Source organism: Pantherophis guttatus, chromosome 1 (genome assembly GCF_059756535.1).
Source record: "Pantherophis guttatus breed Tessera chromosome 1, ASM5975653v1, whole genome shotgun sequence".
NCBI lineage: Eukaryota > Metazoa > Chordata > Lepidosauria > Squamata > Colubridae > Pantherophis > Pantherophis guttatus.
In genome coordinates, this window is record NC_142063.1 from 19,186,948 (window position 1) to 19,209,191 (window position 22,244).

The 22,244-nt window shown below is 40.0% G+C and overlaps 1 protein-coding gene across 3 annotated transcripts in view; it reads right to left on the bottom strand.

Annotated features, from left to right (window-relative positions):
- REXO1 (RNA exonuclease 1 homolog) overlaps positions 1-19,532 on the bottom strand; it is a 46,333-nt gene extending 26,801 nt beyond the window's left edge. For 2 of the 3 annotated variants that reach the window (XM_034437711.3, XM_060694533.2), the window contains exons 1-4: positions 19,099-19,532; positions 7,918-9,644; positions 4,795-4,899; positions 2,010-2,256 (exon numbers count right to left, since the gene is read on the bottom strand). In XM_034437711.3, coding sequence (XP_034293602.2) covers positions 2,010-2,256; positions 4,795-4,899; positions 7,918-9,644; positions 19,099-19,276 — 2,257 coding nt within the window. In that variant the 5' untranslated portion in view covers positions 19,277-19,532. Of the gene's footprint in view, positions 1-2,009; positions 2,257-4,794; positions 4,900-7,917; positions 9,645-12,998; positions 13,176-19,098 lie in introns of those variants that run through there. The other variant, XM_034437712.3, reaches the window with a different exon arrangement.
- Positions 19,533-22,244: the final 2,712 nt, after the last annotated feature.

Below are 22,244 nucleotides of genomic sequence, written 5' to 3' on the forward strand. Positions count from 1 at the left end.
CTCAGAACTAAAGTGGCGATCAAACACTGAGAAAACTACCAGACTGAAAGGAAAGGATTAAAGAGAGGAAAAAAAAATCTTTAAAAACGCAGGAAATTGGACTCTCAGATTGGGAAGACGTGACATTGGGAAGGCAATTTAAAATGCTGGAATTACGGATTTAAAAAATTAACACTGCTTCTATAATTTAATTACAATTTAAAATAATTAAAACCAAATTTCTAGTAACAATATTGAAAATTAACCTGAGAGTGCCACCTGCTGATGAAAGGAAAATATACAAGCCTGGGAACACCCATTTAAAAGGACTGTGAAAATATTTACTGGACTATATACATCTACCCTATGACCACTGGAGATTTAAATGTGAGAACAAGGAAGACATTTAATTAAAGTGACCCCTGAATGTTCAGTTATATGACTGAATCTATAAAGGTGACTTAAAGAGGCTTGGATAACTCTCTGGACTATGTAAATGGAACTGACTGACTACTTATGGAACATAAAGAACAGTGATTAGTGTATACTTTGAAGAGTAACCTCAGGTTTTAAGAAATGGTTCTTGGGCTATTGGCCAAAAGTGGAATTTATTAAAACAAGATAAGATGCAACATAAGGAGAGAACGAGCAGAACTTTGAACGAGATGGATTTGATGTTTCAAAGCATAAAGAATATTATATAGAAAGAACATAAGGCCATTATGGAATTAATGGATGGCATAGATCAAAAATTGGAAAATATTATACAAAGGGCAATGAGTAATGACCAAGATGCCCAGAAAAGGAAGGAGCTAGCAGAAGGAATAGAGGGGAAAAACAGAATTGAGGAATCAACGAAAAGAAGATAACAAGGAGTCATCAATAAAATTAATAATGTTTGATGAATCTAACCAGGGGGAAAACATTCTAAGAGATCTGAAAAGAGAACAGGAGGAGCAGGAAGATACTTTGGGAAGGGAGGGGTCCAGGTTGATAATTTCAAAGCTAGACAGTGGAAGAGGGTAAGGATGGGAAAAACACTTAGATTGATTAGGCAGGATGTAGATACAGATACAAACAAAGATAAAGATTTAAGAGAACAATATGGGAGGCAAGTTAAAAAAAGAATAAGAATTAAAGTATTGATGCAGGCAAGAGTTGATGGATAGAAGGGGGATAGGAAAAAGAAGAAAGAAAAAAATCTTTTTTTTCTTTTTCTTTCCTTCTTTTATAATGGTGGCAGGAAGGGAAATTAGAACAGAGATAGGAATGTGTTCAATAAGAGATTGAGGGATTACTTGTACATATACTTTTACATGATGGAACAAAAGTAATAATAAAATGGGAAAATTAGAGATTGAATGATGGTATTATTAAATAAGCTTTAAAAAGCTTACTTAATAATAAAAAAAAAATTAAAAAGCGTAAACACTGAGCAAATAACAAAAAGAACGTATTCTAATATAAACATGTGTATTAATACTAGAACCATATATACTGGATGAAAGCAAAGAATATGAATAGAGTTATTTTGTATGTTTAAATAATATTGTGATTGGTATTAGAATTGTATATTTAAATATTGAACAATGAAATAATGAAGGATAGTATTGTAATACAAAGGGAACGTCTTTTAATATAATGGTGACATGAATAAAAGTTAGACTAAAGACAGAAATAAGAGGAAGGGGAATATTAGCATATACATTTTTATAAAATAAGATAAGTGCAATAAGAGGGAGGTTTAGAAACTGAACGGTGGTAGTATTATGTATGTTTAAAAAATATGAAATAATTAAAGGTTATAATTTGATATAAATGTGTATTACTACTAGAAGTACATAAGCTGGATGAATGTGATAACTATGATTAATAATATTACTTTATCTGTACTGAAATGTATGGCACTCAGGTGTTACACTGTTCATGCATTGATATGAGTATGTAATATAAAATAAAAAACCTGAAGAGAAAAAAAAAAGAATTATTCTGCAAGAAAAAAAAAAGAACCCCGAAAAACATTCACTTGCCCAACTTGGAGACTGCCGAAAGAGCCGCACTGGGCACATGAGCAACTCGCTTCCTTTCTCCTTTGTGCATAGCAATTAAGGTTTTTTGCGGTGCCACAGGAACCTTTGCGGTCGGCAGGGGCTGCTGTGGCCGCTGCTGGGCCAGGTGCGCTGCCTGCTTCTGCGCTAGCTGAATCCTCTGGTAACAGACCTCTTGGGCGGTTGGGGGCCGGTAAGGCCGGACCACTGGCTTGCTTGGGACTTCAACCTGAAAAGGAAATGCAGGGACATTGGTTTGCGTGACAAAGGAAAAGCTTGCCATGTGTGGAATCTGGAGCCACATATTTCGAATTGGATGAGGATCAGTGGTGGGTTGCCCCCGGTTCGCACCGGTTCTATAGAACCGGTAGTAAAATCGGCGGGAGGCCCTGCCCACTAACCTGACGTCATGAAAATGCTTCTGCACATGCACAGAAGCTTCTGCGCTTGCGCAGAAGAGCGTGCGCACGAGCAAAATGAGCGTGCGCGTGGCCCCATTGCAAACCAGTAGTAAAGGTAAGTAGAACCCACCCCTGATGAGAATGATTGTGTCAACTCTGAAGCGAACCTGGCTGGGGCCATTTTGGGGGGCTTCAGGATTACCGCTGTGCAAAGAAGGAATAGGGAGGGGGAACATAGTTAGATGGGGGTTTGTGGCCAAAACAAAATAGTTTCCTGTGGGAACTAAGGACATTCCAACAGGTGGCTGGAGAAAGGAGGAGCACAGTATCCAGCACCTCGAATGGACAATGTGACTGATGGTTTGGGGAAAGGGGGAACTTTTACTTTTTAATCAGGTGAAAACCACAGGACCTTTCAGAGTCAGTTTTCACCAGCTTGTGGCAATATGGTATCTCCAATAAAATTGTTCTTTGAGGAACTTGTAAGCCTTGGAGTTCTATTTTCTGTGGAGTTATTACTTGGAACCCTGACAGATTGGCCTTACCAATCATGAGTATATGATTTACTCGTACGAGACAGAACAGAAGCAAAGAGGATTTGAAGACAGTGCAAACAAACAATGTTCCATCTACACATTTCGGGACATATTTGTCCATCTGTGATGTTTTCATACTGAAGACAGGTGCTGAACCTCTATACACCTTTGCAAAAGTGGTTTGTGAACAGCAGATGTACTAAGAACTTACAAATATTTGAATTTCAGAATTTCCAATTCATTTCACAAGAGTACTTTTTTTCCCCCTGCTCTGCAACAGTGCGTAATGGACAAATGGAAGGAACATGTACAATCAGCCGGAATGTTGTATGTGGCGAGCAAAGGCCTGATTTGTGAAAACAAAGAGCCCATTGATGTTCCAGAAAAGAGGCTAATCAAGGTCTGAAAACACACAACTAAAGATCCAGCAACTAGAATCTCCTTACTTCACTTTTTTTAAAATACTTAAAGTAAGTTTAAATATTTACAGCAAATGGAACCAGGTCACATTAACAATCTCAGAAATGAGGTAAATACTCTGAAAAAGTACTGGTGATTACCTAAACTTATAGTAACTGTTCTTTGCTACTATTTCATCCCAAAAGAAGAAAACAAATAACTGACTTGGTCTGAGTTCACTTCACTGAAAAGGGGCTGTTTTTGTTTTAGAACACATCTAAATCCTGCAATTTTACAACTGAATTCAGCCAATAGAATGCCAAATCAGCAAGAATGCGCTAACTTAAACAAATGCGCTAGAATAAACAAACACAAAACACAAAATCTGTCACATACAACAGACAAACAGCCACAATCAAAACGTTAACTGGGCAATAGCATAACAACATTTTTCTTAAAAAGCAGCTGCCTTAAAAGAAAATAAAGCCTAGGGAAAGATCTGTTGTTTTATATGTGGCTTTATTGCCTTTCTAAATTCTTAGCTGCCCCAGCAAAGAAGGCTCTGCTTCTTATTGCACCTTCTCCTAAACAGCTGATGGTACAGAAACATACAGCAAGGCCTCTCAAGTTTAACTGCATGGATGAAGCAGTTATTGAGAAAGAAGGAAATTCCCCACTCCTAGATTAGCTGGGATTCTCAATATTTATATGTAAATGTTACATACAAAAACTTAGATTCTCTTTAACACTCTTCATATCTTACGGCAATAGGAATACAAAGAAAATGAAAGGCTACACGTTTAGGATCACTCTGAAAGTTGCAAAGCTATTTCTAGAATCTCACATACTAGAAACAGTGTTAAGTTAGACAGCTCAAAGATGTCCTGAGTGCTATTGTACCACGTATCTAAAAACCACAAACACAGAAGTGTACATCTTCAAGGCCTGTGGAAACCCGCAGATACTAGATTTCAACACAACACAACACAACCTCACATTAATTAATTAATTTGTTTGTTTGTTTGTTTATTGGTTCAATTTATATGCCGCCCTTCTCCGGAGACTCAGAGCGGCTTACAATGCGTTAAGCAATAGCCTTCATACTTTTGTATATACCTGCTTAGTAGGGCTTTCGGCCCCCCCAAGCAGTGTTCTTTTTTATACAAAGTCAGCTTATTGCCCCCACAATCCAGGTCCTCATTTTACCTACCTTGGAAGGATGGAAGGCTGAGTCAACCCTGAGCCTGGTGAGATTTGAACTCGCAGTAATTGCAGACAGCTGGCAGCTAAGTGCTACTTAACAGCACTTTAGTCCGCTGCTCCATCAAGGCTCCTACTTGGCTGGACATGGGAATATATGCCCCAAAAACTCATCAACAAGAATGGAGATTGACAAGACAAGCTTCGGATGCCATTACAAGATCTACTTACATGTCTTTGCTGTGTTACATGAGAAATCCTCCTTTTTTGTCCAGGAAAGAGTGTGGTTAAACTGTCTTCTGTCAACTTTTCTTCACCCTCTTCCTCTTTTGATACCTAAAGGAAAAAGAAGAGAGAGAGAGAAAAATAAATTTCCAAACTAATAATAGATTTGATATTTGTGTATCTTTCAAAATAACAAAAACACAAAGCTCATTTTGAAAAGCAGAACAGGTCAGCGCTGCCTGTAACAGCTTACAACTTAGTTCTGGGGAGGGGGAAATATCCTCATTCTCATAGGGCAAAGAAGAAGAAACGGTTTCTTACATCCTTTGATAACCACCTTCCAGATATATTGGGATTGAAACTGGCAGGGACTTCTGCAGCTGCTGTGAACACAGCTGGAGGACTGGGGAAAAATTATTGCTGAATTTGCTACAGTAATTTTGCAGACAAGCAAATAACTTTATTTGGTCTTGCCTTGCACCTTATGGACCTGTAACCTCTAAATCCAAGAAACTTTGCACATTATTAAAAAAGAATTGTTACTGTAGGATAGCACTTTTTTTAAAAGGAGGATACTTTTTAAAAACAGTTCATATTTGGCCCACTGAATTTGAATACGTACTGTATATAATTGACACATCCATAATTTCACCAATACAGGTAGCCCTCAACTTACGACCGTAACTGAGGCCAAAATTTCCATTGCTAAGCGAGACATTTTGTTAAGTGAGTTTTGCCCCATTTTACAACCTCTTTTGCCACAGTTGTTACGTGAATCACTGCAGTTGTTAAGTTAGTAGCTGCAGTTGTAAAGTGAATCTGGCTCCCCCACTGACTTCGCAAAAAGATGATCAGATGATTCTGGGATACTGCAACTGTCATAAATATGCCAAGTGCCTGAATTTTGATCACATGAACATGGGGATGCTACAACAGTCGTAAGCGTGAAAAAAGGTCATAGGTCACTTTTTTTCAGTACCTTTGTTCACTTCAAGCATTCACTAAACGAATGGTTGTAAATTGAGGATTACCTTTATCACATATTGAGATTACTGAAGCCACAAGAACTCAGGAACTGACTTCCCTAGGTCACGGGTCTCCAACCTTGGCAACTTTAAGACTTGTGGACTTCAACTCCCAGAGTGCCTCAGCCAGCTGGCTGAGGTACTCTGGGAGTTGAAGTCCACAAGTCTTAAAGTTGCCAAGGTTGGAGACCCCTGACCTAAGTGGTTCAACAGTCTGGCCAAGTTTTTATTCTGACTGGCAGTGATATTCCAGAACCTCCAGCAGAGGAAAGCCCTTCCCCAACAACTGTTAATTAGACCTTTTTAAAAACACTATGATCTGAATCTAAGTCTTTCTTTCCACCAGGACCATTAAGTTCTTTACCGTCTGAGCTACAGGCTTTTCCAGGAAAGAAAACAGTGAAGAAGCTCTATTGCTCGAGGCAGCAGGCTTCTCTCACCCAATGTTTTCCTCTATAATTACACAGTGAAAATGTAATTCCTAAAGCATGAGGTATATCAGGCATCAAGCAACAAAACTGCTCCAAATCACTAAGCAATTCCAAGAGTCTTTGCAAAATTAGCTCTAATTCAGTCAATATCCTGCTTGCTGCAAACTACTTTGCAAGCCAAGGGCCAGCCATCCTTGAAATATAAAGGTGTTTTATGATCCAATTTCTACTGTTTTTGTATACTAAAATAAGTTTCTATATATTACGATTCTTTTAATGACACCTTCAGCTATCTTTTTTTCCCCCTGTGGGAACCTGTAACACATTACTGCCAGAAAACCCAAACTCACAGAATGTATGGAATGGAAGAGGCCGTCATCATCATCTAGTCTAAAGAAACTACCATCATTTATAGTGTTTGTTTATTTATTTATTTATTGGTTCGATTTATATGCCGCCCTTCTCCGGAGACTCAGGGTGGCTTACAGTGTGTTAAGCAATAGCCTTCATACTTTTGAATATCCCTGCTTAGTAGGGCTTTCGTCCCCCCTCCCCCAAGCGGTGTTCTTTTTTTATACAAAGTCAGCATATTGCCCCCACAAACTGGGTCCTCATTTTATCTACCTCAAAAGGATGGAAGGCTGAGTCAACCTTGAGCCTGGTGAGATTTGAACTTGCAGTAATTGCAGGCAGCTGGTGCTACTTAACAGCACTTTAGTCTGCTGCGCTACCAAGGCTACAGATAGACCTCGAACTACAAGCACAATTGAGCCCAAAATTTCTGTTGCTAAGCGAGACCATTGTTAAGTGAGTTTTGCCTCATTTTATGACCTTTCTTGCCACAATCGTTAAGTGAATTAAGCAAATCTGGCTTCCCCATGGACTTTGCTTATCAGAAGATTTCAAAAAGTAATCACCTGACCCCGGGGCCACTGCAACAGTCATGAATCAGTTGCCAAGTTATGAATTTTGATCACGTGACCATGGGGATGCTACAATGGTCATCAGTGTGAAAAATGGTCATAAATCACTTTTTTCAGTGCCATTGTAACATCAAACGGTCACTAAATGAACTGTTGTAAGTCGAGGACTAGCTGTAATGTTCCTTTCATAACACACTCAATATGTCAAATCATTTATACTTTAAGTAGATCTTCTTAAAATTCAAGGGTAGGCACAGGGACATCATGTTCAGAAATTATTCTATCAATGTAGATTTATAAAATAACAGAGTTGGAAGGGACCTTGGAGGTCTTCTAGTCCAACCCCCTGCTTAGGCAGGAAACTCTACGTCACTTCAGACAAATGGTTATCCAACATCTTCTTAAAACCTTCCAGTGTTGGAGCATTTACTATTTCTGGAGGCACATTGTTCCACTGATTAATTGTACTAACTGTTAGGAAATTTTTCCTTAGTTCTAAGTTGCTTTTCTCCTTGATGAGTTTCCACCCATTGCTTCTTGTCCTGCTCTCAGGTGCTTTGGAGAATAGCTTGACTCCCTCTTCTTTGTAGCCCCTGAGATATTGGAACACTGCTGTCATGTCTCCCCTAGTCCTTCTTTTCATTAAACTAGACATACCCAGTCAATCAATCAAGAGAGGTATGTTTTTAATTAAACAGGTTGAGGAGCCTGTTAACTCATCAGCCCATCCCAGTATTCTTAGATCTTTACCTGTTTTCCTAGTCTGCCTTTGTCTTCTGTTTTGACATCAGTGGATTCATTAAAAATCCGAAGGCACTCCTCCATTGGGTCATACTCAAAATCCAAATCCTTCTCTAGGCCAGAATAATCAATCTCATCATCATCAGAGGAGGAGGAGGAAGCAGCAGGAGGCTGGGATAACTTAAGTTTCTTAACATTGGCCATCCCATTGTCATAGGGCAAAGAGAAGTCAGCATCATCTCGGTCCGAGTCTGAACTCACATCAGGGAATGGAAGAAAAGGCTGGCCCACCTGCTCCTCCTCTCCACTCTCATCACCAAAGAGATCAACGTGGCTCAGGGACCGCTGTTTAACCTTGCGTTTGGCCTCCGAATTCTCCTTTGCCTGGGAATTGGTCAATGCTTCCTTAGACCTTTTCAAGGCCGGTTGCTTGTCTTTTCTCTTATTGTGTTCAGTCCCACTAGGGATTTGGGGCTTCCTTTTCAACTCTACAGGCTGGAACTTGCCATCTTTCCTACTAGTCCCTGATTTTTCAGTAGCAGCAGCTTTGCCAACATCTTTGTTCTTGCCAGAGTTCTCCTCCTTAATTCCAGGTGTAATCATAGATTTTGGCTTATTGAGCTTCAGTGCATGCCTGTCAACGTGGGACTTGCTTGGTTTCTCCTTACTCCTTTCCCCATTTTTGTGCTGTGCCTTCACGTCCATCTTCTCCTTGTCTCCTATTTTACCTTGATTTTTCTTACCCTGCGCCTTGTGGTCATCTTCCTTTTTCTTTTTCAATTTATCCTTTGACGCCACTTTATTCTTTTCCTTTGCTTTCGCATCTCGGTTAGAAGGCACTTTGACCAACTTGGCATTTTTCTCCACTGAATCTTTGATAGGGGTTCTCTGAGGGCTCTCGATGTCTCCCATGTCATACTGCACGGCAGTCTCTTTCATTTGTCGGGAACTAGTATCTATTGGTGGGGCTCCCTTTTCTTTGGCTGTACCCAATTTGCTTTCTGAACCTCCTTTAGATTTAAGGGGGGTGGTAGAAGCTTCGTGGCGTTCATCCTCCGAGTCAGAGAACCGGGCGATGGGCTCATCGTTGCTAGTTTCGTCACAATATTTCTTGAATGAAGGAGAATATGCCTCCTCACGATCAGCTTCTCTCTTCCGCTTAGTCCCCTTCTGTTCTTTAGCTTTGCTCAACAGCCTGGCAGAATAATTTGAAAGAGGATCATATTCTAAATCTGTTGAAGGCTTGGAGTTGTCAATTATGTATTTGCTATTTCCAACAGAGCTGCTGTACTTCTTCGGCTGAGTGACCACAGTGGGAACATATTCCAGTGAGCTGCCCTTGCATTTCGTATTGTTGAAGGAGTCCAAAGTATATTTGCTAGACTGACTAGAAGCAACCACTGCAAGAGGAGTAGGGTTGTAGTCATTACCACTGTTTGCATTGTAACTACCTGGGCTATACTCCAGAGAACTGAATGGGTTGGATGTTGCTAATCCAGCAGCCTTAGAAGCAAGCAAAGGAGGTTCGGAGGAGCCATACTCTTTAGTTGTCTCCAGCAGCTCTTCATACTTCTTTTGCTCACGTTCAACTTCATTCTTGGCAGCTTCAATTGCCTTGTCAAACAGCTCAAGCTCCAGAATTCCAGAAGCTGACGAGACGATATTTTCCAAAGTGCCATTGCTGTCTTGTGCCACAGGTTTGGGAAGTTCTGGGTTGTAGGGGTCATAACCACACCCTGGAAAAGGAAGAAAAACAAGAATATTAGCATCAACCATTCTCAGAATACCCACCAAATCCCAATTATAAAAATTCATTTGATTATAAAAGATGAGAAGGCAAAGAACCAACTGCCATATGGCCCTCAGAACGGTCTGCATCAGCAATTGTTCCTGTTATGTCATCCAACCTCACTGCATAAAAGTATGGCTGAAGAGATGTTTTTGTTTTCTCCCTATTTTTTTTAGACTTGGGACACAAATCTCTGCTGTAATATGAATATGCTTGCATTTCTTATCTAAATTTGAAGTCGCTTCAACAATGAGATGGGCGGCATATAAACAACTTTCCAGATCTTTCCTCCTATCTAAAATTGATAATGTGCAACTTCAACACCCCATATATAGGAGACCTATCCATGACAAAGTATTACCTTTCTGGTCTCAAGCAAAGAATTTAGGATGGGTTAGCATTGTCTAGTATTTCACATTGGCTTGTAAAAATAATGGAGATTTTCAATTGCTTGGTCTTGAAGAAAGTGAGGAATTTTAACTAAGTATACCTTGTTTCTTAGTGGATTCAGGAGTAAATCTCAGCTAATCGGATTATCATATTCCTATGGGAGTCATCCTAATACTAACATAACTAACAGTGATATGAGATAAATCTATTATGGAGAAATTAGTCCTCCAAACAGTAACAGGAGAACTGCACTCAAAAGCAGGACATGAATTAGCACACACCAATAATGAGGCTGTGGTCCAAAACGAGAGAGAAAACCACAGGACTGTTGCAAGAAAGGTGAAGGAACCTTAGTCAACAAAAAAACAGTCAGCAGACAAGGACTGGAAGAGCATGTTTAATTTGGAACACAAATGAAAAGGAGACACATATAAGCCATTTTCACTTCCAGTTCATGGTGAATAAGTGTCATGAACTTTTTTTTTAAAGGAGAAATGTGCTTTTAATTTCTAACTGAATCCCTAATGTGGGGGAAATATAGGGGAATTATACCATCTCTTCCATGTCATATTTTTACCTGATAATTCCAACATTTTACAGTAGAAAGAAAAAATGAAGATTCGCACAATTCAGATGAGTTCTGAACTGAAGTTCGGGAGGCTGCTTTGACAGGAGTTAAAAGGAGTTTCATAAACATTCAAGGAGAAAGTTCACTTAACAGCCATTAGCCATGATAGTTCGGAAGACTCGCTATCATCTCAGGCCCTCTTCCTTAGCCACATATGCAAACAGAAAAGATAAGACTTGGAAGAAAGTTGCACAACGCCTACTGATACATGCTCCCACTGTATGAGGAGCACTGTTGCTACAGTCGTTTAAAAACGTTCAGTACTCTAGGAGACAGGAACAAATCGACCTCACATTGTGAGAAAGGAATAGCTTACAATAGGAATTTAGCCCCATCTCATCTAACTAATGTCATTGGAAATATCAGCAAAAACTCCTCAGAACATGCTGAAATAGGGCACCTATTACAAGAAAAGTTATAGGAAAAAACTAAATTTTAAAAAAATCAGCTTCTTGTTCGTCACTTTTTCTTCCTGTCTTGAAAACTATAGATAAGACCACTGTAGACAAAGGAGTGGTTTATCCAAAACACCCCATGTGGAAATGTACCTCCACCCAAAAGTACAATCTTCTTCTAGTTTCACTCCATACCACATTTATGAATAGATCTACAAGTGGAAGTTATCCACAGGTCTAAGCATTTATGATAGCCAGTGTCAGGGTTCCAAGTAACACCCCCAATGAAATCCAACTCCGAGGCTTGAATTTCCTCAAAGCTAATTTTTATTAGAGATGTCATATTGGCACATCTGGGAAAACCCGAATCTGAGAGCTTCTGGGTTTTCCTCACTCAAAAGAAAGTTCAAGTCCTTGCCTATCACCCACATGTCCATCACCCACACCAATCAGGTACCCTCTGGAACAGAAGATACCTCCCCTGTCTTCTCAGCACAGCTGCAGGGCAACTCCGCCTTGATTTTCTTGAAAGAATGTTATTTTGACTATGTATCATCTTCACTCCATACAATCCCCCCATCCCATTTTCCCATAGTAGAATTTGTGGCAGGCCTGAAGGCTCAAAGGTAAAAGATGACTTCCAGGTCTGACAGCCAGTTTAAATGGTTAAGGACCAGGTTAGGAGCCAGGAGACTGTGAGTTCTAGTCCTGCTTTAGGCATGAGGCCAGCTGGGTGACCTTGTGCAGATCACTATCTCTCAGCCCTGGGAAGAAGACAATGGCAAACAGCTTCCCAGGAAAACTGCACGGTTTTTTTTAGGCAGTCGCCAGGAGTCAAAAACAGACTGAAATGCACACAGAAATACATTTATGGCTACCTCATACTCTGTAGCACCTCAGGAAGATTTTACTGAAACTGCAACTCAAAAATTACTTTAGAAACCCTTGCAAGTTTCATTCCTCCAAAATCTGCATTTAAACACACGGCAAGGGTTTGAATCTTTCTTGAACATCTGCAGTTCAAAAATTAACATGTCTATAATTAGTAAGGAAAGACTTTTATATGCACAGAGTACTTAAATGTTGGTCAAATCAGCTCCCAAAACCTACAAAAGGGTTATTTTAGTAGCCTATTTTCTTTTTTAAAAAATTAAGCATTTTTTAAGCAGTTAAAAGTTTCAGATTAACAAGTACTGAAAAAGTCAGTTATCTGTCTGAATTTCTGAAAAACTGCCATCACCGACAGTAGATCAAATCTATAAGAATAAGTCAGACTTCATATAAGGAAGCTTTTCATGTACCTAAAGTTAGCCACTGTCATTGGGAAAAGTTCAGGAAAATAATACTATCTGTACAAATATCACTTTAAATTCATTGAATAAATACCTACCAAGGATTTTTAGTTTACGAGGAAATGTACAAGACCCAAAATGCATAAATATTTCATATCTTGGATCCTTTCCTTCTATACTATATTCTTCTCATGTAACATTTTAACCACAATCTTAATGTAATTTCAATTGTTCAGACAATAAACACTGTTCTGCTATTAAAAGTTGAAAGGGGAAGACTTAAGAATGTAATTGATATTTTCTCTTCTACCTAACACTATAAACTAGATGATGCTATTTAATTGATTTCTAAATTTTTTCTAGTCAATGTTTTAATATATAAGTCCAGAATGACGTAAAAGAAAATATGTTAACTGATGTTTTGGACACAGGTGGCAAAGAAGTGCTAAATAGCCCACTAACGTATAAAACTAAGCAGCTCTTTGGTAAGACAGTTTCAATGGTACCACCAGTATGTAAAAAGGCTGCCACAATGTTATTTCTTTCTGACATATCAAAGGCAAAATAATCATTGGAGAAAAGTTTTCTCTTTTTACCTGGGCTCTCATGCACAGACAGACAATGGAGGTACTTGTTCATACTTTCATCCAAAGGTCTCTTTCTCTTTTAAATGTCTTCTTTGCACTCTTATAGCCACCCTGACACACCAAGCTATCAAAACACGTCCTACTGTACAACTGCCAACTCTTGGACAGCAAAGATTGTTCAACGCTGCAGGATAGCAGACAGGAAACTTGTTAGTCCCACCTTCACATACACTGCTCTTAAAGAGGTACTTCCCTCTTAAATGGCCCCAGTATTTTTTAAAAAAGCTCACATTCAGAACAAGCACCTCACATACACCAGCTCTCCAAGATAAACTTCCACATTATAAACTATAGTTTAAAACTACTTGGAAATTGCATCTGATTCATAACACAGCAACCATATGTTTCCTAGCATCTGCTATCAGAAGCACATTACGCCTTTATGAAAGGCCCTACGTTAGATCCTTATAGGCTTATAGAAGCAATTTAAAGTGCTGGGTGATTTTAAAAGACCTTTGTGGCATTGCATCTAGATACCTCCAGAACACTTTCAAACTATTCACTAAATCTGCATTAATATTACTATTAATCTTCTCATCATTCCTATCACCCATCTCCTCCCACTTATGACTACATGACTGTAACTTAGTTGCTTGTATCCTTACTATTTATATTGTTTCCTATTATGATTTGATTGCTTATTTGTACCCTATGACTATCATTAAGTGTTGTACCGTATGATTCTTGACGAATGTATCGTCTTTTTATGTACACTGAGAGCATATGCACCAAAGACAAATTCCTTGTGTGTCCAATCACACTTGGCCAATAAAGAATTCTATTCTATTCTATTCTATTCTATTCTATTCTATTCTATTCTATTCTATTCTATTCTATTCTATTTCTATTCTACTCTACTCTACTCTACTCTACTCTACTCTACTCTACTCTACTCTACTCTACTCACTGCTAGAAAGTGCTATTTCTCGATGACATCACCCATTCTTTGGAATACCACCCTCCTTGTTTTCATTTAAGAAAATGCTGAAAACTGAATTCTTTTTAAGTGTGTTTATGCTTTAAGATGGCATAATGTGTGTTAAATGCATTGAGCTGATTGGTTGGGAATAATTAACTGAACGTGTTTATGCACTGTTGCTGGCGTATTTGCATTGTTTTAATTGAGTTTAGCATGGTCATTTGATATAATTTACCATGGGGATTTCTTTTTGTATTCTTATCTTAACCACTGAGTTATATTTAAATTGCAGTGGCATATAAATGGAATAGCGAGACTCACTGAGTATAACTTGGGTTAGCATGCATTTATGAATTACCCAATTACTAGAAGGTGGCCACTGTACACATCTTGGGAAAGCACCAGACATCGGCAGTCAGTCTGATACCGATACCTGGGATAACTGAAGAATAGATCATAAAGTGATCAGTCAGAAATACAAGCCACTCAAATAGCTTAACAAAATGGCTACCAGCTAGATGAAAGAGGAGATGAGGAGAACCAAAACAGCTGGCCTTTCAAACAATACCAGCTTAACCCGAGACCTTCAATTGAGGCCTTGGTTGCTCTGCTGCTGATGCAAAAGGTCCAAAGCAGAGGTCTTCAAACTTGGCAGCTTTAAGACTTGTGGACTTCAACTCCCAGAATTCTCCAGCTAGCATAGCTACCTGGAAAATTCTGCGACTTAAAGTCCATAAGTCTTAAAGCTGCCATGTTTGGGGACCCCTGGTCCAAAGGATTGTCCCCTAGCAAGGGCTTTCTTGTTTATGATGTCACTGGCTTTGGAAATACAATGATAATAATTTACACTTGTTTTCCTCAATTCTACAGCATGATGGAAAACTAGTATACTAAAAGTATTATAGAAAAATCTTTATACCCAATTTACAACCCAGGCCCAAATCATATAAATATGTATTTTATGGAAGAAGACAACAACTTCAAAGAAATCTCTACCAAAGCAGTTTTTGACCAGACTTTCTGCTATGGCAGCCAAGAAGATAAGTTTTTAAGAACCATTGATATTGATTCAGAAGTAGTCTCTGGTTGCATTATGCTGATGTGCAAACACATTATTTTATGATACAGTACCTCTGTGTATGGTACTATATAAGGCACGAGAGGCTTCTAATCTGTATATAAACCTTAAGTTTGCATCAGCCATTTTACAACATGCCTTGTAAAAGATAGGAATGCCTTAAAAACCCATTTTATAAATCTTTTTAATGTTTTTTTAATACAATTAAAAGATATAAACTAATACAAACTAAAAAAGAGAAACGTGCAAAAACAATAGAAAAGAAAAATACATACTAACGAAAAAGAAAATACATGCATAAAGCAATTACTTCTCCCTTCATCATAACAAGTATAAATAATTTTAGTAACATATTATCACCTTCTCTTAAAATACAACAAACGAGCTCTTCCACCCATATATGTATAGATAAGAATCTATAAATGAATCCTTACAACCTCAGTGTTCAGTGCTGGTCAGCAAAATCTATTAAGGGTTACCAGAGATAAATATACCTTTTGTTTTCTTCTGTTCAATTGGATTGATTCTTGGATACTACCTGGACAAGCCCCTGCAGTTCTCTTGGCAAGGTTTTTCGGAAGCAGTTTGCTATTACCTCAAGGGCTGAGAAAAAATGAGTGGCCCAAGGTCACCCAGTTGGCAATTGGTCTAAGCTGGGCCTAGAACTCATGGTCTCCCAGTTTCTAGCCCGATGTCACTTTGTTATGCACTATACCAAACTCTGTTAGTTTTAATATTTAACCTTGATCAGATATAACTTATTTTATATTCCTTCCTTTTACTTTTAACAAACTTGATCTATAATCCTTGCAAATACAATACTGTCCTAGAACTTGATTTCATTTTTCTTTCTCCCTTCTCACAAAATTCTTTAAACTTTTAACAAGTCCCTTTCTAAGTCCAATAGAGGGGAGTCATCTAGGTTGCTTTTTTGGTTTGTTATTTGTATATCCCTTTTAAGTCATCGGCTATTTTCACTGGTATATTCAATGTAACATTTTTCCATATCATTCTTGGAGTCTGTCATTTTTAAATACTCTTTCAGCTTAGTCTCAGTCTTGTCCAGTAAAGCTTCCTCCTCTTCTCTAACATTTTTAAAATAAATCTTTGAGGATATAAAGTACTTAATGGGAACGTACAATACCACCAAATATGTTATTTGTTTAGTGACCATTCACATTTACAATGGTGCTCAAAAAAGTGGTTTATGACCATTCTCACACTTACAACTGGTGCAACATCCCCATGTTTACATGACCAAAATTTAGGCACTTGGCAACTGGTACCGTATGTATTTATGATGTCCTAAAGTCATATGATCACCATTTGTAACCTTCCCAGCTGGTTTTCAACAAGCAAAGTCAATAGGGGAATCCAGATTTATCTTATACTTATATACTTAGAATTATATACCGCTTCACAGTGCTTTACAGCTCTTTCTAAGCAGTTTAAAGAATCAGTATATTGTTCCTCAACAATCTGGGTCCTCATTTTACCAATCTTCGAATGATGGAAGGCTGAGTCAACCTTGAGCTGCTCAGAATCAAACTCCTGGAGTGAGCAGTGAGTTAGCCTGCAGTAATGCATTCTAACCACTGTGCCACTACAGCTCTTCATTTACTTAACCACATGATTCACTTAACAACTGAAGTAATTTGCTTACCTACTGTGCCAAAAAATGTTGTAAAATGGAGTGTGACTCACTTAACTATCTTGCTTAGCAATGGAGATTTTGGGCCCAGTTGTGGTCATAAATTGAGGATTACCTGTATAATCTCGCAGGAAGAATCTTATAGCCAGATTACATTTGCATAGTTTGGAGGAACAAACATGATATACACTCTACGCTGCCCATACGTATTAGCTAATAGGTTCTTTCCCCCACCGATTTAATTTTAAAAACTGTTTAAACTAAAACCAAAGGTGTGAGAGAATATCTTATCAATTCACCTTCTTGGAAATGGATGTTTGGTAACTGGCCACGCATAGCACAGCAGCGACTTCATGGAAAAAACAAGCCTCTGTGGCAGCTATCTAGCAAGCAAGGTGGCAACTTGTTTTAGAATAGAATAGAGCTGGAAGGGACCTTGGAGGTCTTCTAGTCCAGCCCCCCTGCTCAAGCAGAACCTATATCATTTCAGATAAGTGACTGTCTAGTCTCTTCTTAAAAACCTCCAGTGATGGAGTGTCCACGATTTCTGAAGGCAAGCTGTTCCACTGGTTAACTGCCCTCACTGTTAGGAAGTTTCTCCTTAATTCCAGGTTGCTTCTCTCCTCGATTAGTTTCCAGCCATTGTTTCTTTTCCTGCCTTTTGGTGCTTTGGAGAATAATTTGAACCCCTCTTCTTTGCGGCATCCCCTCAAATACTGGAAGACTGCTATCACATCACCTCCAATTCTTCTTTTCTCTAGACTAGCCAAATTTTTCAAATTTGCACACCAGAACAACTAGACACAAGGACAGTTTTTCCCCGAGTGCCATCACTCTGCTTAACAACTAATTCCCACAACACTGTCAAATAATTTACTAAAACTGTATTACTATTATTCTTCTCTTCCTTACTAGTATCTAACTCTTCCCACTTATGACTATAACCATGTTGCTCGTATCTTTCAATTTATATTGTTTTTATTTGTTTCCTAGTACGATTTGATAGCTTATTAGTAACCTTGGCTATTACTGTGTTGTATCTTTTTATTCTTGATGAATGTATTTTATTCTCCTTATGTACACTGAGAGTACATACACCAGTGATGAAATTCAAATTTTTTTACTACCGGTTCCGTGGGCGAGGCTTGGTGGGCGTGGCTTGGTGGGCATTGCAGGGGAAGCATACTGCAAAATCTCCACTCCCACCCCACTCCAGGGGAAGGATACTTCAAAATCTCCATTCCCACCCCACTCTGGGGCCAGCCAGAGGTGGTATTTGCCAGTTCTCCGAACTACTCAAAATTTCTGCTACCGGTTCTCCAGAACCTGTCAGAACCTGTTGGATTTCACTCCTGACATACACCAAAGACAAATTACTTATGTGTCCAATTACACTTGGCCCATAAAGATTTCTATTCTATTGTAATGTTCACTGGTTTCAACTGAAGCAGGCCAGGGAAGGAGAGTGGCCTTTTTTTTTTTTAATTTTGCCCATCTGCATCAGCAACCCACAGCCAGGGACGACAAACCTTTTCCCCCAAATCCAGAGGCTCCCTTTAAATTGACCAGGCCATTTCCAAAGCTAACTGTACAAATGACCACGCCCACACTTCGTGACACCTATTTCCACAAATGACTACGCCTTGCCAGGAAACAGCCTGGTACAAAGCAACCATGGATCCAGAAGGCACAGATGGTAAGCGTCTACACACACAAAACAACACACACATTCCAGGACAAGTTTTTTTTTTTTTAACCCTCCTGAATTGATTACAACAACTTACGAACGTACACATTATTATTTTTTCTTCTTCCACCCGCAGATGCGATATGGGAATCAGGGTTATGGGAGGAGGAGGAGGCGGCTCAATTCTCCTGGGGGAGGCTTCGTTCTGCCCACCCACCACTTCAGGAGAGCTGCTCCACGCGTGTCAATGGCTGCTCCCGACTAATTCCCCCCCCCACAAGGGTATGAGCGACTCTGCTCCGGGGGGGAAAAATGGGGAAGGCTCTCCGTTGCTTTCCTCCCATCCCAAACCCTCTTGGGAAATTTCCCTCGCTCTCACCCTTAACAAGGTTTCTTCTCCTTCCCCGGATTAGGGCGAGGAAGAAACCTCGCCTCAATGATACCCACCCACCCCCCGACCGCACCCCATCCCACGAGACAGGGTGGGTTAATAAAGCCGGGGGGGGGGAAGCGGTTGCTGTAATAGAGAGAACAGGGGATTTCTTTAATGTAAAAAAAAAGGAAAAAAAAGCCAGTCACGTCCACGCCGCTTTTATCCCACGCGAGACAGGGACGCCGCCCCGAGTTCAACAGCGCCACGGAGCGCGGATAGCGGGGTTTTTTTCCCTCAAGACCGCGGTTGGAGGAGACTCGGTCACCATGCCGTCCGATTACCTCCGACTGTGGCGGGGCGTCTGCTGGGACCAGACAGGGCCAAAAGGCGTCGAGGCGGTATAGGGCCATCGGTGGTGTGTTGGGCCCCGGGCGGGTGCCTGAAGTGGCAGTAGGGCCTCCCGCAGGCCTGCCCGTAGGGACATTCGATGCCGCGGAAGAAGCCGCTCGAGCAGAGCATCCCGGCGTTGCATGAGGAGAAGAAAAGCAGGTCGCGGAATACCCCAACCGTCGCTTCCCCTCAGCTGATTTTTCGCAGCTTCAGGCTGCGGCCATCTTCCTTTCGGGCAAGAAAATATCGTTCCGAAGTTATCGGCGCATGCGTAGAGTCAGAGCGAGGAAAGAAGCCTGCTCTGCCGTCTCCACTAAGGGCAAGGCGTAGGAAGAAAGGAACAAGGTAGCCATCTTACTTAAAGGAAAAGAAGCGGAGTCCCCAAGGGCGCATGCTCCGCGAAGACGTCGGCTGTGACTTTAAGGCAGAGGTCAAAGGTGTGCGTCACGGGATAGACGCCGAAAGTTTCGCCGCCATCTTAGTTAAGGACAACAGAAGGAATGCGTGTTCGCCATTGGATAAAATAGGGCAGGTCCCTTCCGGGTTTCGCATGGCAACACAGCAGGCTTGCTTTAAGGTGGCTACGAAAGTGCCTGCTCAAAAATGGCTGTAGTGTGTAGACTAGGAAAAATGCACCGATATACAGATTTTAGAACAAAGCAAGAAATAAAAATTTAACACTTTTCCCTACATTCAAGACAAAAGGACTAAATAATAAAGTTGGCAAAGCTGAATTTGAGACTTCCACCGTTGCATCCTTATAGTAGTATGCAAAAATGCCGGCTGGGGAATTCTGAGAGTTCACCTGTCTTAAAACTGCCAAGGTTGTGCATTGTTAAATGGGCTTTTTTCCTAGGAGAAACTTAGCCCAGGAGACAGTCCAACTCACAAGCAATTATGAAAGTAGACAGATGCTGCTAAGCATGTGAGGAAGACATGAAAATAGGATACCGGCCTTTCATTTGATCCTCACAACTGGCAGCAAAAGCTGAAAGTCCATTGAGAATATGAAGACTGGTTCTCCTGCTTTTATTATTGCAAAGGGGACGAACATCTAACAGCAACCCCCCTACAGCATTATATGTAGAGTCTGCTGAAATTGGATGGGCAATAAACTTAAATAAAATGTGCATTTAAGTACATGTTTCCATGCAATATGCTGAGCTGTGATGTAGTTTGCTTTGTATTGTAGGAAGTTAGCACCCCTTTCCTGGAAGAATGAAATATTTTAGGAAATATTAAAAAGGCAGAATATTATGTTTCCCTGGTTGAGAAATGGAGAAACATGTTTTAAAGACAAAGCAACTCCCACCTTCGTGCCTCCCCCCTTTGTTAATGGGCCAGAGGCAGAAACTCAATCTTTGACAATAGGACCCATCTGCAACACAATAGCAACAGAAACTAACACAATGGGACTCATCTAGGACAGAAACTCACCACATGGCACCTGGGAAGATTACATCAGCCAGCAAGGCTAGCTAAGACCCCCACCCCCTGGGAGTCTGACAACCAATCAGGATACTCTTTCGGGGCCCCAGGAAGTTCAAAGCCAGAGAAAGCATAAAACCCGGGGACTTGCTGTATCTCGTCCCTTTTCTGTTCAGGAACTCAAACCATGTGATCCTGTCCACCATTGAACCATCTTTCCAAGCAGTCTCCATGTTTTCAGTGTCTTTTTCCCCACTTGGAGCTGAACCCAGAAGGATATTTCTTCCTACAGTATAGTGGATAGTGTGTTCTGTGAAGCCTATATTAACATTTTAGCTGCAAATTGTGTAAAGCCATCAATCCTAGGACAGTCATTAAAAAAATAATTGTAAATAAAGAACTGTTATATTTTGTGTAAGATTCTCCAGTGAGCTAAAGGAGACAAATTGATTTGTCTCCTTTAGCTCACTGGAGAATCTTACAAAATATAACTTGTATACAGGGTATGTTCAAAAAAGTCAAGATATACGCAGCAATATATGATGCATACTATATTAAAGACAAAGCTTTGACCACATAGTTGTGGCTGCCATCTTGACTTTTCTGACCACCTTGCAGTGGTGGTCTTGCATGTGAATTTTCTTTTTCCCCCCCAGGAATTTTGTCCAATGGAACCTGTGCCCAGGATAACAAGATTTTTAAAATACTGTAGATAACTAGAGGCTGAAGTTGTGACTTGCACTGCCTTTTCTAGATCTGGCATCTCCCAGATTGTTCAGATACAGCTTCTAGGATTGCTCTGTAGGAAGTTAGCACCCACCCCTTTCCTGGAAGAGTGAAATATTTTAGGAAATATGAAAAAGGCAGAATATTATATTTCCCTGGATGAGAAATGGAGAAGCATATTTTACAGACAAAGCAGCTTCCATCTTCCTGTCCCCACCCTTTGTCAATGGGCCATTAAGGCTTGGGCCAGTCTATTCTACATAACAAAGATCTACCTCCTTCAGGCAGAGCCAAAGTAGGAATTGCCAAAGATCCAACAAAGATAGGATTAGCCCTCTACACAATAGCAGCAGACTCACCACATGTGACCTGGGAAGCACATGTGACCATCAGCCAGCAAGACCCCCACCCCCTGGGAGTCTGACAACCAATCAGAGTACTCTTTCTGGGCCCCAGGAAGTTCAAAGCCAGAGAGAGCATAAAACCTGAAGAACTCGCTGTATCTGCCCTTTTCTGTTCAGGAACTCAAGCCATGTGATCCTTGTCCATCATTAAACCATCTTTCCAAGCAGTCTCCATGTTTCCAGTGTCTGTTTCCCCACTTGGAGCAGAACCTAGAAGGATGTTTCTTCCAACAGCTCAACATGGAAATTCCAATGGGATTGTTACTTTTGAATTCTAGGATATGATTCCAATGTATCTGGAAGACACCAGATTACAGAAAGTTGAGACATGCCAATTCTGATAGATAACTTGGGCTATTTAAAATGATGCTCATTGGCCCATATTAGTAAATGATAATAATAATAATAAAAGTTAACAATTAGAAGTGAATTTTTGGTAAAGTACCCCTTGCCTTATAAGCAAAAACAAAAAACCCTACAAATACCTCTATGATTTGAAAATTTTCATTTTAATGTTTTGATGTAATGTATTATTTTAT